This window comes from Cajanus cajan, chromosome 6 (assembly GCF_000230855.2).
Source record: "Cajanus cajan strain Asha chromosome 6, NIPB_CcT2T_4, whole genome shotgun sequence".
Lineage (NCBI taxonomy): Eukaryota > Viridiplantae > Streptophyta > Magnoliopsida > Fabales > Fabaceae > Cajanus > Cajanus cajan.
In genome coordinates, this window is record NC_138522.1 from 45133000 (window position 1) to 45150125 (window position 17126).

Below are 17126 nucleotides of genomic sequence, written 5' to 3' on the forward strand. Positions count from 1 at the left end.
CATCTTCCTCGTCATTGGTGGCGTCTACCTCTCCCGCATCGCCAACCAGAAGCCTTAGGCCGGCTTTGAGGTCATCCTCCTAGCCCTCTACGCGCATGAAACAACCTCACGTATTGCCCAACCGCTCTCCGTCACCATTCTCGACCTCACAAATCTCAGCATCTACCACGACGCCAAAGCCTCCCCTAACAAAACTCAGAAGATTAACCTAGGTCAGAAAACTCAGAAAAATAGTAACGAAAGGCTCAAAATTCATAAATAGCAACTCACCTTCTCCAAAAACTCATAAATGCCCTTCACCAAATTCCAATCGGTCAAAAAGATGGAGAATAACCCACCAATGACGAGCCTCCCTTCACCGGAAGTCGCCGGAGCTCAAAACGCAACCAGAACTCGTTCTCACCTTCGTCGGAAATCGCCCAAACACTTTTCAGATTAACCTAGATCGTGTGCGCGAGGAAGACGAAGGGGCGACTAGGGATATAAAACGATTTTTACGTCGGACTAAATAGGGATCCGACCTAAAATTTCAAATCTATGTCGGTTGTAGCTTCTATCCGACGTAGATTTCAATTTTATGTCGGATCTTATGTAGTCCGACATAAAATAGTTTAACTTATTTACAAAATTATCACCACGTCTTTTTTACGTCACTTTTTTTATATGTGTGACAACAAAGAGATGACATAAAAGACTGATTTTTCACTAGTCTTCACAAATTTAAACTAGTTTATATATGCACAAGTTAATTTATAATTTTTTTTTAAATAACGCTTTTGAATGAGTTTATCCAATCAGTAGTAATTAATTTGATATTGAGTCAGCTATATTGCTGCATCATTGCTTACCATATGTGGAAAATGGAATTAAACTGTTTCTCCTATATAATATTCTTTTGACTAGAATAACGAAGAAAATAATTGATAGCAACTATATCGAACCTCCACATCTACAATCATTCTTGTGTTTCCTTTTAATTATTAAAAATAAAAAATATTATTATATAAACAAATGAAAAAAATAATAATTTCAAGTCAAGTTGTTTGGTGCTCTTTTAACTATTTTTGCTCTCTCTTGATCTGTTGTTGCCGGGAGCTTTGATTAGAAATATATTCAAATCAAGGCATATCATTTAGAAATATAAATATAATAAAACGAAAAGGAAAAGAAGCATGCATGTCTATGTGTATTAGTTATTAGTTTAAAGTTTAAACCAGCCAATGTGAATTAATTATATATGGGAAGATTCGGTAATACTGCGTAGTTTTTAGACTTGGTATCCAAAGCAAGGTATTATTATTGTATTATATTATATAATTTATATTATATATATATATATATTATATGTTGGATTTAAATTTTCTTAAAATTAGTAAAGATAAAGTAAATAATTTTAATTATTGATAGGAAATCAATGGTTATCATTTTAATATATCAATAATATTGATCGACAATTTTCTTATTTATAATTTAAATTATTCACTCGCATGAAAAGGAATCAAGATCATTCAAATTAATTATAAGCTAAAAATGGAACCACACGGAAAAGCAGCATGCATGTGGTATTAAAACATTTTCATTTTAGCACTTTGCATTTCACAATTTATTTACATGCTAGCTGTTTCATTTATATATACACGTAATTAATCTTTAAATGGATCCACAGACATTGGTTTTAGAAGTTAGAACCTTACGGGAGTAATTAAAGAGAAATTATTTATTGATATGCACAACCTTTGTCTAAAATTATTCATTGAGAAAAAAAAACAAGAAATATCCCAACCCGTGGATATTAAAAAAATTATAACAAGAGTCACAACCCTTGTCTCAAACATTAATTCTATATAGGAATTTATAAACCAATTAGAGATTAATTAAGCAACTGATAAACAAGTTTAGAAGCAAAATACTTCAATCAATTCCCTTATTTGACCATGACTAAACAGAATGGTGTTACGAAGCATGCATTATAAAGAGCAAATCACGTAGAGAATCTTAAATATGTAGCAACTAGCGACCATAAACACTCTGAACATGTTACGAGATTGTCCACACATGAAGATACGTGTAAGCTAAAGGTTAATTTGAACGTGAAAGTGGACATGTTATGAGATTGTCCACCTTAGTGACTCGATTTAGGGTTCTAAATCCACGTAGGTTATTCCTTTGTCGGGCTTAAAAGGCTGAACTTTTACTGAGGAATTTTTCTTTCCACCCTTTAACTTCAACTCTAAGCCCATTAATTTGATTCCCACCGGTACCACTTCTGATAATGACATCTGGGTTGCTGCCAGAAAATAAATCATTATCTTGCTATGATCAAGACAATACAATAGTTTATACTTAATAGCATGAATTTCATTATCCTCATCCACTACCGGAATCACCCATTCCGGAATTTTCGAACTAAAACCCATGACTAGTTATTAGGGGTTTATAAGATTATTTTGAGGAAAAGCTATAAGAACTAATTAAATATGAATTTCGAAATCAATTTTTTGTTTTTAAGTATATTCTTTTTATACATTATTAGTTTACAACTTAAATATATATTTTTTGATAAATAAATTTTATTAGTGAATTGTAATCTCTATAAATAATTTAATCACTATTATAAAAGTTTGTTCAATTATGTCAACTTCAATAGTGACAAATGGATTAATTCATATCTCGATTAAAAGGATCATATCATGAAAGTTAAAAAATTGAAACAAAACTAAAAGAAATAAAAATAAAAACATATTATATTATAAGAAAAGGAAAAATGATATAGAAAATATACACATAATTCTCGAAATCAAAAGTCATTAATGAGAATAGATAGAATGATATACATAGTAAATTTGTGTAAGGTGTTTATGATTCACTATACAATCACCGATTCAAGTATTTAAAAAAGATTATCTCAACAACTAATAAATATGGACTATACACATGTATAATTATTTAATAATAACTAAAATCTGACAATGACTATCTTAACCCTTAGTTTTTGACATAATCAAACAAGTTCAACTCATTACTCTAGACATCTAGAAGTTCCTTCTTTATTTTCTTCGAGCAATATCTTTGAGTTCCTTTCTTTCGAGTGAGTAAAAAAAATTATATATAAATATTAATACAAAAATAAAAATGAAATAAATTGACTTTATTTTATAAGTTAAAATTATTTTATATCACAACATTTTGCAAAATAGCATCAATTGGCTTATGTTGGCCACGAAACTACCACAAAATAACACCAATTAGAAAGGGGGAGAAGGTGAAAACATTTCACTCAATAATTCATATTTAATTTTAATTCAAAATTATATATTGAATTTCAACAATGCAACTTCTAAATTAAAAATTATTTGATATTTTATTATATAAATTTAAATTTATATATATTCATAAAAAAGTGTGTTATAAGATAATTTTAATTTATGTAACAAATCATTGAATAAATTTTAAATTTTGTAAAAAATTATCATTTAATCTATTTAATAAATTCTTTTAATTTAACATTCAATTATTAAAAGTTAATGTATACGATCCATTATTAAGGGGGAGAAACATGAATATTATCTTGTATATCTCTTTCTCGGGGTGTGACTTTCTGCTTCGGGGACATAAGCGAGAGTGTGACTCTGATAGAAAGACAATCGCTCTACTTCAAGGATATGTGTGCGTGTCACTCTACTTCATGGACGAAATTAGCACGTGTGTGAGTGTTTGAGACCCTAAGAGCATATTAATTCTTTTTCATTTTATGGGTTACTTAAATTTTAGTATCGGAACTTTTATAAACAATTTTGTTAAAATTTAAGCAACTCATAAAGTAAAAAAGAGTTGATATGACATGATGTAACACAAAGAGTTGTTTAAACAATTCCCACTGCAGATGCTCTAATAGGAAGACGATCACTCTACGTGCATGATGTAAGCACATTGACAAGCCTCATTAAATAGTTTTGCCTCTGTGTACATTTATTTTGTTTTCTTTAGATTCTGGTTGCAATGACCAACATTTTTGTATCTTTAACCAATCTAAAAGTGAAAAAGAAAGTGAAGCCTCGTTCAGTTAAAAAAAATAAATAGCAGCAAAGAAACACCTGTATAAAAAATTAATATAAGAAATAACGACAAAAGAATTTTTAATGTGGTTCAATAAGGCTACATATGATAAAGAACTTGAAGACATTGGTCTCTTTAGACTATAAAATTGAAAATAAAATAAAATAAAAAACAAAAGAGGCAAGAAATATTCTAAAGAAAAATCGGTGGCAACACGGAAGTGAGAGGCATATGAAAGCATTGTTCATCCTTTTTACCTTTATGTAATGGAAAGCCCATTATAAGTTACTGACTTCTACTGGATTCTTGTAGTTAAAGTTCCGTTGTGCTTTTATCATGAATATAAAAATTAGATGCACTTTTCTGGTAATTTCTGATACCCCACTTAGCAACGGAACAAGATTTTTTTTTTCTTTTATAATATATTTATCATCCCTGTGTGTGGTTAAAGTTGTTTCATCCGAATCATTACAAGAATAATAGCAGATGTATTTATATGTGAATTTATTCCAGTATCTTTATCTATCATTTAATTACTACACTACAGTTGCCCATAAGGCCATCTCAATATTCTCCCCAATATTAAGAATTAGTGTTTAATAATACTCTGGGACCGTTTTCTTAACCTCTTATGAGTGACCCATTTAGCTTTGTTGTTGAAGTTGTCCTCTAGGGGAATTCTTCTAACCTCTTATTTGTGTCCCTTCTATGTTTGGTTATCCTCTTTCTTCTGATTCTCTTGCATTTCGTTAAATTCACGTGAAGACAACATTTAGACAAAACTTTTTGTTTGTTTCCATGTACTCTACTTCGTTCATGTCAATTCATTATTGTTCATTCTTATCCTTTTTCAAGAATAATTAATAGCTAATGACCTTGCACGGTAGCATTTAGACAATTAGATTCAAATCTTATACCTGAAGCCTTTTGGGAATATAAAAGAGAATTTTATGCCGTAGCCTCGAATTGGCATTACTATTGTTATCTTTTGCAATCTTCTTCTCCCTTCCCCTTCCATTTTGGTGCTCCTTAGTAAGGATATGCTTCCAAAGAGTTATTAGTAATTTAGTATTATGTATGCTACCTCACAATTTTCAACGCATATCTATTAGTCTGCATAGTACCATCCAACTTCAAATTTTGTTCAATATTGTGCCAATGAACGAGAACAAGGTTGATTGGGGAGGGTTGATTCAACAAAGTCATGGACTAAGTGGTGATTTGAATTCTGAGTTTGGTAATCGTTATTGTCAATATTTTGATATCAGACAGCCTTGGAATATGGGATCATTTACCATGGTTGGAGGAGGAACAGAACAATTACCAAACAATAACATAGGCTCTGTTAAATCATCTGGCACAATTATGAGCCGTTTTGATTCACCAGCTTCTGCCTTTTATGCTGCTGAAAACTGCATGGGGTTTGCCGAATTTGATAGCCAAATTGGTGTTCACTCTTTGAGTTCTCAGTTATGTAAGATTCATGATTTGGAGTTTCCTTTGTATCAATCTCCAAAGGAAAACCTTTTCTTGGATTCAGCAAACCAACCTGACCCCGACTTTGACTTGTCAAACACTCTGCAATCCATTGTGAAATCTCAATTGAATAGTGGTAATCAATGCAGTAGATCTCCTGAAAAGTCCAATAAAATTTCATGTGGGAATTTTCCCAGTTCCAAGATCCTTCCAATTGAACAACAAAAGTTGTTTATTCATGGTGTTATCAGGGGCTCATCAAATCAGGACCATATGGTAAGTATTTTGTCTTTTGCAAACCCCATGTGTAGATTTTGTCATGTGTGATGTGTCCATTCTTTGAAGATTCAATTGGCTTATAATATTGCATTTGTATGCAGATTAGTTGTGGATCTTATAATTTACCTAATGCACAGATGAGATTCTCTTCTCCAAATGAGAAATTATCTCCAACACTTTCAGCAGGAAGTGTGTCTACTAATGGGGCAGTGGTATCAAGTAAAACACGTATAAGGTGGACCAAGGATCTTCATGAGAAGTTTGTTGAGTGTGTGAATCGCCTTGGAGGCGCTGAGCGTAAGAAACTTAACTAAATTTATCAAATGGCAATGCATATATTAAATATCTGATAGTCCTTTGTTTCCTGATTGACTATAGAGGCAACACCAAAAGCTATACTAAAGATGATGGATACAGATGGTTTGACTATCTACCATGTCAAAAGTCATTTGCAGAAATATAGAATTGCAAAATTCATTCCAGAGCCCAATTTAGGTAATTTCTATTCTGTTCTTTTACCAAATTTGCAGTGTAGTTTCCTTTCCATGCATGTACATTTCTTGTTTCTTGTCTAGACCGAGGATATAAGTTATAGGCTTCTCTTTTTTACCTTGGTTTTCATTCATTAATTATTGTTGAGATATAAATAAACTAATGCAGATTGTTCACAGATTTAATGTATTTTTAGTTAATAGACTTCAAGTGTAGGAAGTTCCAATGAAGAATAAATGTATTTTCATCCATTAACACGGCAGAAAATTTGAGCCACTAAATGACAATTTAGTTTACTCTCTCTTCTTGATGATAGCAACCTTAGTCAAACTACCAACGTTCTCTGTTGCTTTATTGTTCTCTCCAGTTATTCAAAACTTCAAATTCTTTCAAATTATCAGGTTCACTCCCCATACTGAACCTAAAATTTGTCCTGTTACAGGGAAATCTGACAAAAGAGCCCACACAAAGGATGTGCATCATCTTGATATAAAAACGTAATGCTACTTCTTTTGCCTATGCCACTGTTATATTTCTATATTTTAGTGCTTCTATTAAATTGCTTAGTTCATTTCATATTAATTTCATGTGTTGTTAGTTGTTACCTTATAAATCTACTAAATTTACACTGCTCTTGATTTGCAGTGGCTTACAAATTAGAGAGGCACTTAAGCTGCAATTAGATGCTCAAAGGTGTCTTCATGAACAACTAGAGGTATATCCTTGTTATCATTTTCTCTTGCTACTTTTCTTTATGCTATTATATTTCCACGTTCTCCAAATCTTTAATGTTCTTACATTGTAATTGTACTTAATTTATGTGACCCTTCCCCACCTCTTATAAAAAGCTTCAGTATTGATCAAACCAAATGAAAGGTTCTTGACCCTTGCGCATTGAATTTCACTTTTTTAACTGTAACCAACTTTGCGTGGAAGTTATGATGCAGAGATTTCATCACAGAAGAACAATGAAGTCTAATAGTCTCACTTGCTCAAACTCTAACTACAACTTCTAAAACGATGCATCACTTTTACAAGGAAAATATGATATATTTAAAGGCTTTAAGACATCTTTGCCTATTTGAAGTTTGGGATTCTTCTAATTTAAGACATACACAACACTTAGCTTGTAATCTTATTTGAATTTCTCATGCAATCTAGTTTTCTTTTGGCATGGATAGTGATGTGAAATTGCACTATCATGTGCTAAAATGTGTTAAGAGTTAGGCAGTTATTGGTTGAAAAAATACTGAAGAAATTGGATACTAAAATGATGTGAATGAGTTGGAATATTTGGAATCTTATGACACTCTTTCCTAAATCCTAACTTAAGGCTTTCATTCAACTTAATTTCTTGATCCAGATTCAGAGAAAATTACAGTTGCGAATTGAGGAACAAGGCAGGGAACTGAAGAAAATGTTTGACCAGCAGCAAAAGACAAGTAATAACCTCTTGAATACTCAGAATTCAGCCACTGATGAAACAAAAAATAGTCATAAAGATGGTGAGGTTTGTGTTTCTGAAGGGGCCAACAATTCCTTCTTCACTTCCAAGACCTCTCCAAGCCCATAATTTGATGGTTATGTATAAAATTAGAGTTTTCCAAAAGTGTACTACTTGTAAGAAACAGATAGACCACATCATGTGATTTTGTTATGGTAAGAATAACATTGTTGTGTGAATTATACATAATATAGACTGCTTACATTTTATATCCTTATAGAAAGAAGAAGCATTGTATTACATTTGCATTACTGGGGGAGGGGGTAATAAACTTTGTAAGGAGAGTTTTCTTTCTTTTTCAGCAAGGTGCTATTGTTTTTCTCCTTCTGCATTTCTTTTAACTTCATTAGATATATACGGAGAGGCTAAAAAATTTAGAAAAAGAAAAATAACAACGCACTTTTTCAGATAACAATTTGTAATTAATTAAAATTTATTAAAAATCCCAATTATAATATGAGTTTTTTCCTTACTTAATAAATTACACTTATAATTTCCTATTCAATGAATTTCAGTTTATAAAAAATAATATGCTTAAAAGATGTGTTAGAAAGCTTTTATAAGTAACATTTCTCGATATAAATTTATAGATTTCATTTTTTTCATCTCATATATCTTTTGTATTTAAGGTGGAAAAAAATCCATTTTCACGAGGTTCATTTATTTTTTTTTTCAAATGTCAATTCGATTGAATTCTCTAATCATATGCAACTTATACAAACAAATTCAATTGCTTACAAAAGAAAATGATGTGATTAAATATTTATCTAATCATTGAACTACTTCATCATAAATCATTAAAATATTAGTCTAGTGATTAGAGGAAATAAATTAGGTTAAAAATAAAAGTATTATAAGATTAAAACGGTAGATTATTGTATGACAAGTAAAAGCAAAAGAATATACATTTCTCACTTCATAATTCACACATGAAGAATAAAATCCAAGAGAAGGGGAGAGCCTCTTATTTAAATTATTTTGGGATGAACAAGGGAACAAGACACTAAATGACAAGTTTAAACATAATTGATGTTGAGACTGGGGTGAATATAGTTATAAAAGAATTTGTATAATGAGTATAGAAGGAGAATAATTAAAATATAATATTTAGCATAAAAAACATAAAAAGGGTGGTATTGTTAATTTGATTGGTAGAGGCTTAAAAGTTAAAGGAGAAGGTCCTTGAAAAGACCGGAATCTTTGAGGGTAATGCTATGACAGCCGTCCTTCCTTGGCATTTCGTTTTTGGAGCTACCTTCGTCAACGTCTGCATCTGGGGATATATAATATATATGTATCTTACAAAGTTATTAATTATTATAAGTATTTCTTATTTTTTTTTAATTTAAAATGTACACCAAGTATATAATATAAATTTAGTATAGGCTATTGGTTTTTTTTTTTTTTTTTTTTTTTTTTTTTTTTTTTTTTTCACTTCAAGCTAGGTATGAGTATTTTGTCACTACCTACACTTGCCTTTTAGTATAGAATATATGTATTTTTCACTTCGATATGAGTAAGAGGTGGGTTTACTATATAGGTAACGATGGTTTTTTTTTTCTTTCTTTCCAATATTGTATATTCAAAATTAAAATTTAAGATTATTAGTTAAACTAAAATATCATATTAATTGATTTACATGTGCATTAATTATAACATAAAATATTTAACGTTGTATAAATCTCATTTTTTTTTATCGAAAGTGTTAAGTTTTAAATTTGATTATTTATCCTCCTTGTATATAAATTATAATAGTTATATTAAGCAACAATGTTTTTAGAGAGTTTCACTTAACATGAATGTTTTTCTGAATATTTGTCAATCTATTATCACTTTCAATTTATTATTTATTTTTAAATTTAATTTTAATAGATATTTGAAAAGGTTAATGTTTAAAATATTTTTATATCACAATATAAATTATTTATTATAATTCTAAAATATAATTTATAGATTAAAATATTTATTTATCAGAAATTTTAATTATAATATAACTTACACGTTTCAAAATACTTATTTATTATAAACTATAGTTATTAACCATACCATACCACAATTTAAAAAAATACTCAAAATAATTCTTCTAATTTATAAATTTCTCTAATAATAATAATAGTAACCATACCACTATCTTAAATATAAAAAAATACTTCGTAACAATTGATATCATTTTTTTTCAATTTAAACAAAAAAATAACCTCTTTACATAAATTCAAATAACTATTAGTGAAAATATTTTTAAGAGTTTTTCTTAGATCTTTATAGAAAATTTTCTTAACTCTCGATTTCCATCTACTTTCATTTATCCTTATTATAAGGTATTTTTAATCAAATTACATGTATCAATATAAGTAATTATATTAGTTAATTTTATTGAATATATAAAACAAAATCATGATATATTAATTTTAGCATTCTTATCATTAAATCTTCATGGAAAAGGTGGAGATGTGGAGATATTACTTCATATTAAAACTTATGCATCAATATCAATAAATTTTATTCATTACATATGTTAAAGAAATTCCTCTCCCTCTCTCTCTCTATTTGTGTAAAACTTGTTTATTCATTACATATTTACATATCACTATCACTTTCGTTACCACCATCGTTGGCAAAGGTGGTAGTGACAATTATGATAACAATGATAGTAGTGACATTGATAATGATAGAGATAATTAGGATGGTAATAGTATGTGATAACTTTGTTTGTAATATTTTAATTAACCTTGTTTATTTCAATTTAAGGGTTAAAATTGTTCAACTTTGAATGAAAGTCTCATATTAGATAAATTTAAATATATTAAATAACATATAAGTGAGAAAGACCTATAAACATGGTGTTTCAAGGTTTTGGGTTAAGATTTTGTGTAGAATTTACTTGTGATATTTGTTCATGGTCTATTGATGGAACTTTCTCCATTATTTAACTCCCTCTTGTTACCAACAAATGACATTAGAGTCAATGATTTGAATAGGTAATCAACTCAAACAAGTATTGGACAATAATGAAATGTAGTAGATTGAAGTATGAGATCCATTGTGTGAAAGTCTTCTTAGCAACGAGGAGGTCAAACAACATATCACATTAATGTGATCTAACATAGGTGCAAATATCTAGAGTAGAAACAATAATGGTTAAACTTTAAGGGCTTCCATTAAATACTCACGAACAAAAAAGACTTCCGTTGGAGAAGAAATATAGCATGTGGAAGAGATTCACATTTAAGGAAAGAGAATGAGATTATTAATGTTCAAATATGAATGAGAATTCTATATTAGATAAAGTTGAGAAGTAACATCAAAGTAAAAATGACTCATAAACTTAATACCTTAAAGTTTTGAGTTAAGATGTAACTCAAATTTATTTGTTTGATTTGCTCATAACTTATTGATAAGGTTTTTTTTAGTATTTAACCTTTTTAATTTTCCAAAACACACACACGTATATACATACGTACATGCATGCATGTACACACACATATATATATATATATGAGGAGACATTTGTTTACTTTCGGAATAAGTCTACTTAAACTTACTCTTTTTAATAACTCGTATTTTACATTAAATTTTAATAATTCAACCATTAAAATTAAAGTTTTTAATGAATAAATCAAGTATGTAAGTTATTAACTTTTATAATAAATAATAAAAAAGGAATGTAAAATTATTTTACACCATCCATCTTTAAAAAAAAATCTTTAACCCTTGTTACTATGCATATTACCCCCCAAATAAATAATTAATTTACGCATTGATTCACCAATATTGTGTAGTCTTCTACAAATTACAATGAACACATAGTCGTCTCGTATATAAACAAAGAAATAGTATTTACTCTAATTAAAAGAGATCGACTTTCTGGTCATCCAACTAAGCAAATCAAAAGGGACTCGCTCAGATTCTTGTACTCCTGTATTTTACATTATATTATTCTCTTTAACCAAAAGAGATCAACCATATTAGCTATGTTGATCTTAAAACTGTGATGCTATTCCCAATAGTAATAAACTATCTCTTATATTTTTTTTGTTTTTAACTCCGGTCTTTTCAAATGAATGCAAGATGAGTATAGGTTGAGAGCATAGGAGGTATCCGACGGATCCAAAGTAATGCATTGTTGTGCTTATTGCTGCTGAGTAATTATAGAATATTAAACAAACCATGTCTCTCTTGCATCTTGGAATTAAAGAATGAGTGACTATTAGTTTCTCTGTGAAGCTACATTGCATGATATTTTTCTTAGGTCAGAATGTATTTGGACAAGAATTTTGTCCTCATACATCGAAAATTTCGCATTGTATGAGGACACAACTATGTCTGTATACATTTGTTAACTTTTCCTCTCACTGTTCATCCAATTCATTTTTTATTCTCTCACACTCCCTCTTGCTTTAAATAACAAATATTTGAAGTCTTTTGTGGGCACGGTTTGTTAATGCCTTTTTTGTTCTAGGGTTTGGCATATAAATGAGCATCACATAGAAGTGGAGTGATTAAATTAGCTGAAGTGTATAGAAGTGTAGGTTGGGTCAAGTGATCAGAGAAACATCAAACATGTATCAGTATAGTTCCCAGATGTACGGAACTGAATGGGAATCCTACATGGGAATTACCAACCTAGCCAAGGTTGTTTCATCAGAACAGCTATGTGTTGATCCAACAAAATCACCCTTCAACATTGTGACCACTCCTCTTCAAACTCCACCAGGTTTTTGTGCAACCAGAAGCCTTGTGAGTTTTCAAGCTCAACAACATGATCAGATTGAAGTTCCTGCTTGGTGCTTTGAGTTTCCAAAGACCACGACGACAACAACAACAATAGACTCTGGAGATAACTTCACCAGTACCAAGCAAGATCTACCATCCTCACAATTCACAAGCTCCTTATTGTGCCCGGTTGCTGAATCTTTCTTGTCTAGTAATAGTTCAGATTGTCCTTCTTCTTCTGAAAAGTATTGTAAATTTGCTTGCTCTGAAAAGTATAGCGATATTCAGCCTGACAGTGTGCCATATTATGATCAATTTTCACAAGATGATAAGTTACTGAGGGATGATGGTGCCACAGATGAAAGGCCCCTTGAGATTTCCTTTCAGAGAAACCAGGTTCTTACTTTTTTAATATGTGGTTAGTAGTTTCTGATTCCATTTAAAGTATACATGATTTGGTATGAAATTATTCATCCTTAATTTTCTTTAACAAAAATTGGAGTAGATGTGAGCCTTTTACCTTAGCTTGGTTTAGAGGAAAAATAAGTAATCTTACAGTCTTACCTTGCATAGAAATTCTTAGTTACGCATGCTTCACAGATACCCAGATTAGTTGTTGATATATATCATCTCAATGTAGAACTCATTCATAGGAACATGACTTACTTTTAGTTGACTCCATATAGGACATAAGAAGTCCAACAAATTTTCACTTTAATAGTAGAACCCTTAAGAACTTAAAATGAGTTTCACAACATGTCAACATATACCCCGTGTCTTTATATTTTTTTTAAGCAAAATAATTTTGAAATCTATGGTACCTAAAGAAATCTAAGAGTTTTGATTTAGTTATCTTTTGGGTCAATAATTGAATGAGGTTGTAACACCACAAGAGAGAAGGAGCGAGTTTCTCAATAATAATACCCAAAATCCAAATCCTTAATTTTCTTTTTTCTTTTTTGGAAATTTGTCAATAATTTTAATGATAAGAACTCAATTTTTACATAAGAATCGGTTTTATTATCGAGAAACACATCAACAAGCTCTGATGATGAAAATCCATAAGAACTAGTTTTTTTAAGAATCTTCAACCACCGGTTAAAAATTGTCTGAGTCAGATTTTAATAAATTTTTTCATAAACACTCGGAATAAGAGAAAATTTGAAATAAATTAATTTTTTACTTTCAGAAACGTAAACAATTTATTTGAGCATCTTATTACTACTTTGTATTATATTTCTTTTTCTTTATTTGGCTGATGAGATGTAATATGTCTTGCTAGTTGGTCTCGTGTAGAAAGCGAGAAAAGCAGGGTCCTCGTCAACATTGTGGGGGTGCCTGTTTAACTTCAAGTAACTCTGCTTTTAGGAGAGGCAAAAGAAGAATAAAATGGACCAAAGATCTGCATGAACCATTTATGATGATTGTTAAAAGCCTTGGTGGCCCCGAAAGTAAGTTAACAAATTAAAATAATAGTATTAGTAACACGTAACAACAAAGAAACCTCTTCACTCTTGTTAGTTGTTACCTAATAATTGATTTATTCATTGTTAATGGCAGAGGCAAAGCCAAAGGCTATACTAGAGATGATGAAATCAGATTTGCTGTCCATTTCTCACGTTAAAAGTCATTTGCAGGTAAAACTATTTCCACTAATAAACAATTGCTTTGTGCATAGTATCTACTTTTGCACCTTATTTATTGTCTAATGTTTCTAATATAAATGTCTTGCAGAAATGTCGGTCCACAATACACATGCACAAAGATTTACAGGGTAAACTACTTCTGTCATTGTCCATGTGTTGTATATTACTGCCATGCATACCTCGTGAAATTCTTTAAAAATGCTTCTTTTGAACTATACTATTGGTGTGCTCGATAAGAGTGAAGAGAGGAAGGTGGAAATTAGATATGAAATCTGATAAGGTATTAGGACATACTATAGTTCAGATACATCTCATTCACATTCCTCAAATTTTCACCTTCTCATATTTAAATACTTTGGCTAAACACACATTATCTTTTATTTCTATTATAAGAAAAAAAAAATACATTTTTTTTTTCTTAAATATAAGTAAATTTTAATTGATTTTACCCCATTTAATGACATCTTTAAAAAATATCTCTCTTTAATATATGACATTTCAGTTGCACTATTTCTTTTGACATTTATAATAAAGATAATTTAGAAAAAAAAAATATTTTAAAATAATAAAAAATTATTATAAATAACTAATTTTCTTAATATGTATAAATCAATTTTTTTTCTTATAATAAAGAACAAAGAGAATATCTAATTTAGAATGTGTGCCTAAATTAGTATTATCATATTTTTATTTATTTCTTTGTTTGCTCGTGATTATTAATATACAATTAAAAATGAGTTGAACTATAATTTCACAAGTAAATTATAATGATATTTCTTGAAATTTGGTGAGATTGCACAAACACTTATTACTTTTTCTATGCTCAATGTTACAAAGATCAGGGAGTTGTGTGTAATCTTACAAAATTTTAATGTGAGTGTAATTTGCTCTATAATTTCATTTTCTAGTATTGGGGATATATCATGATACAGCTACCAGTTTTTCTTTCAGAAAGATCCGAGGAAGGACATAAAACAGATGAGGTGGCTGAGCTTCAAGTCAAAATGTAACATCAATTAAACTATGGCAATCTAAACTTGTGTTGTTATGATACTATTTTATTTCAATTAAGAGCTTTTTCTCACTAAAATGTCAAGACTCAAGAAGTTAACTGTAGCCATGTTTGCTTTCTCAAATGTATGCTCTTCAATTTGCAGCCAAATGCAAATTGAGGAATCACGGCAATTGCAGCTAGAGGTCCGGAGGAATATTTGCCAACAACTAGAGGTAATGCTCAGAATTGCTTTGATGGAAATATCTATTAGACATCAATTAAAATGTTTATGAAACTCAAGCATTAATTTGGACTCACTAACCCTTTACTATCTTGTGTTCATTTTTCCTTTGGGCTTAGATGCAACGAAATTTGCAAGTGCTAATTGAACAGCAGAGCCAGCAGCTGAAAGTAATGCTAGATTACCAAAAGGAAAGAACCAAACAGGAGAAGAACCCTTGACAGTTGACACAGAACTGGAAGCTCCTATCCCCAAAATATGAATCAATTGTTTTGATAAATAAGTGACTCTATTTTCCTAGCTGTCATGTGGCATGGCTAGGGCACATGCAAACACCATTTTGCTTCCTTTTTCTTGCAATTGGCAATCAAGAATTTTTTTGCCTTTGGCAGCTACTTCAGAATGTAAGCACCTCCAGTCTGCTCTGTGAACACTCCCACACAAAAAGGGTTATCACAGAATTGAGAGAAGAACCGAAAACATCTTCACACTAACTGGGTCGTATATAAATATTATGATACTTGTATTTATACGATTTATTGTTAACTATATTTCATATAGAAATCTGACTTTTATTTCTTGACTTAATTATTAGCAACAAGTTAAATTTTTCTATAAGTAATAGTTATTAACTTTTAAAATTAATCAAAGTTAAATTTCTTTATAATCTTTATTAATTATTAATTTTATTTCTTATACATTCGCAAATAACTAACATTTAAATATAATAACTGTTTAAAGTAAATAATATGTTTTTTTTTTTCGTCCCTGAAATATCCACCGCCGACAGCAGTGACTAATCTCCTCGCTACGTTGGAGGCACCTCAAAGGGTGGGATAGTTGGCCCAAAATTTAAAAAGTAAATAATATGTTTAAGAAAAAAAACTTAAGTTTATGATATATTAAAAATAATCATATTAATTACATTATTTTTAATATTACTTGAATTTATCATTTATCTTATATTACTTATGATTAGTACTAGATGTTGTTATAATTCATAACTGCTCCTTTAATTTTAAGGTATTTTCTTTGATGTAAGTTTTGTTTAGGGTACCAAAATCCTCTGCGACTAGGATCAATATAAACTATCGCCCTTCGGTCCTTCTATGGCCTGATTATGGTGCATACCAATCCGCGGTACGTCTAAATTCACCCTTGAATTCGTGAAAGTGATGAACCGTAAAAGATTGCAATCAGTAGCCAAACTTTGAAGGAAGGAGTATTTCTTATAAGAAGTTAGAACTCAAAGGAGATGCTTTACAACAAACTCAGCTTTGCAACTAAACTTCAAATTTCATGGCTGGAGAGCAAAGTTTCAGCTTTTAAACGAAAAGAGAAGAAACAGGAAGTTGGAAAGGAAGACGACCAAAGAGACAAAAAATGTTTTTTTTTTCCTTTTTTATTTAGAAGAGATGTCTTCAGTAAAATATTTATTACTTATATATTATTTAGTCCTATAATTTAGATATTTTTATTTTTAATTTTCATTAAATTAGTTAATTTTTTTTTTCATTGTTATCGTTAAAAACAACTTTGTTAAACTATGTGGCAAATGAAGTGTTACATTATCGTGTCTCATGTTATTCACGTCAATATATGTTTTAGAGATTAAAATGATAAATAATCTTATACAAATTAAATAATAAAATATAAAATTATAAAGATTAAAATGACCAAAATAATTTATGAAAATTAAGAATATAAAATATCAAATAATAAGAA

At 29.8% G+C, this 17126-nt stretch overlaps 2 protein-coding genes across 6 annotated transcripts; both read left to right on the forward strand.

Moving 5' to 3' along the window:
- Window positions 1–4613: 4613 nt before the first annotated feature.
- Window positions 4614–8138, forward strand: LOC109797364 (uncharacterized). 2 transcript variants are annotated; one of them, XM_020357383.3, is made up of 6 exons: window positions 4614–5808; window positions 5949–6108; window positions 6190–6306; window positions 6746–6800; window positions 6949–7018; window positions 7667–8138. In XM_020357383.3, exons 1-6 carry the CDS (start codon window positions 5134–5136, stop codon window positions 7874–7876), a joined length of 1287 nt encoding a protein of 428 aa, XP_020212972.2. In that variant the 5' UTR covers window positions 4614–5133; the 3' UTR covers window positions 7877–8138. The 2 variants fall into 2 exon arrangements, with proteins under 2 accessions (XP_020212972.2, XP_020212971.2); XM_020357382.3 differs by having other exon boundaries at window positions 4620–5808; window positions 5913–6108.
- A 3981-nt stretch (window positions 8139–12119) lies between these two features.
- LOC109797452 (uncharacterized) lies at window positions 12120–15984 on the forward strand. Of its 4 annotated transcripts, XM_020357497.3 has the most exons (8): window positions 12148–12731; window positions 12846–12916; window positions 13803–13971; window positions 14081–14157; window positions 14255–14294; window positions 15106–15172; window positions 15324–15393; window positions 15521–15984. In XM_020357497.3, exons 1-8 carry the CDS (start codon window positions 12368–12370, stop codon window positions 15620–15622), a joined length of 960 nt encoding a protein of 319 aa, XP_020213086.2. In that variant the 5' UTR covers window positions 12148–12367; the 3' UTR covers window positions 15623–15984. The 4 variants fall into 4 exon arrangements, 3 of the variants coding, with proteins under 3 accessions (XP_020213086.2, XP_020213084.2, XP_020213085.2); XR_014434716.1 differs by having other exon boundaries at window positions 12120–12916; window positions 15075–15172; window positions 15521–15590; XM_020357495.3 differs by having other exon boundaries at window positions 12150–12916.
- Window positions 15985–17126: the final 1142 nt, after the last annotated feature.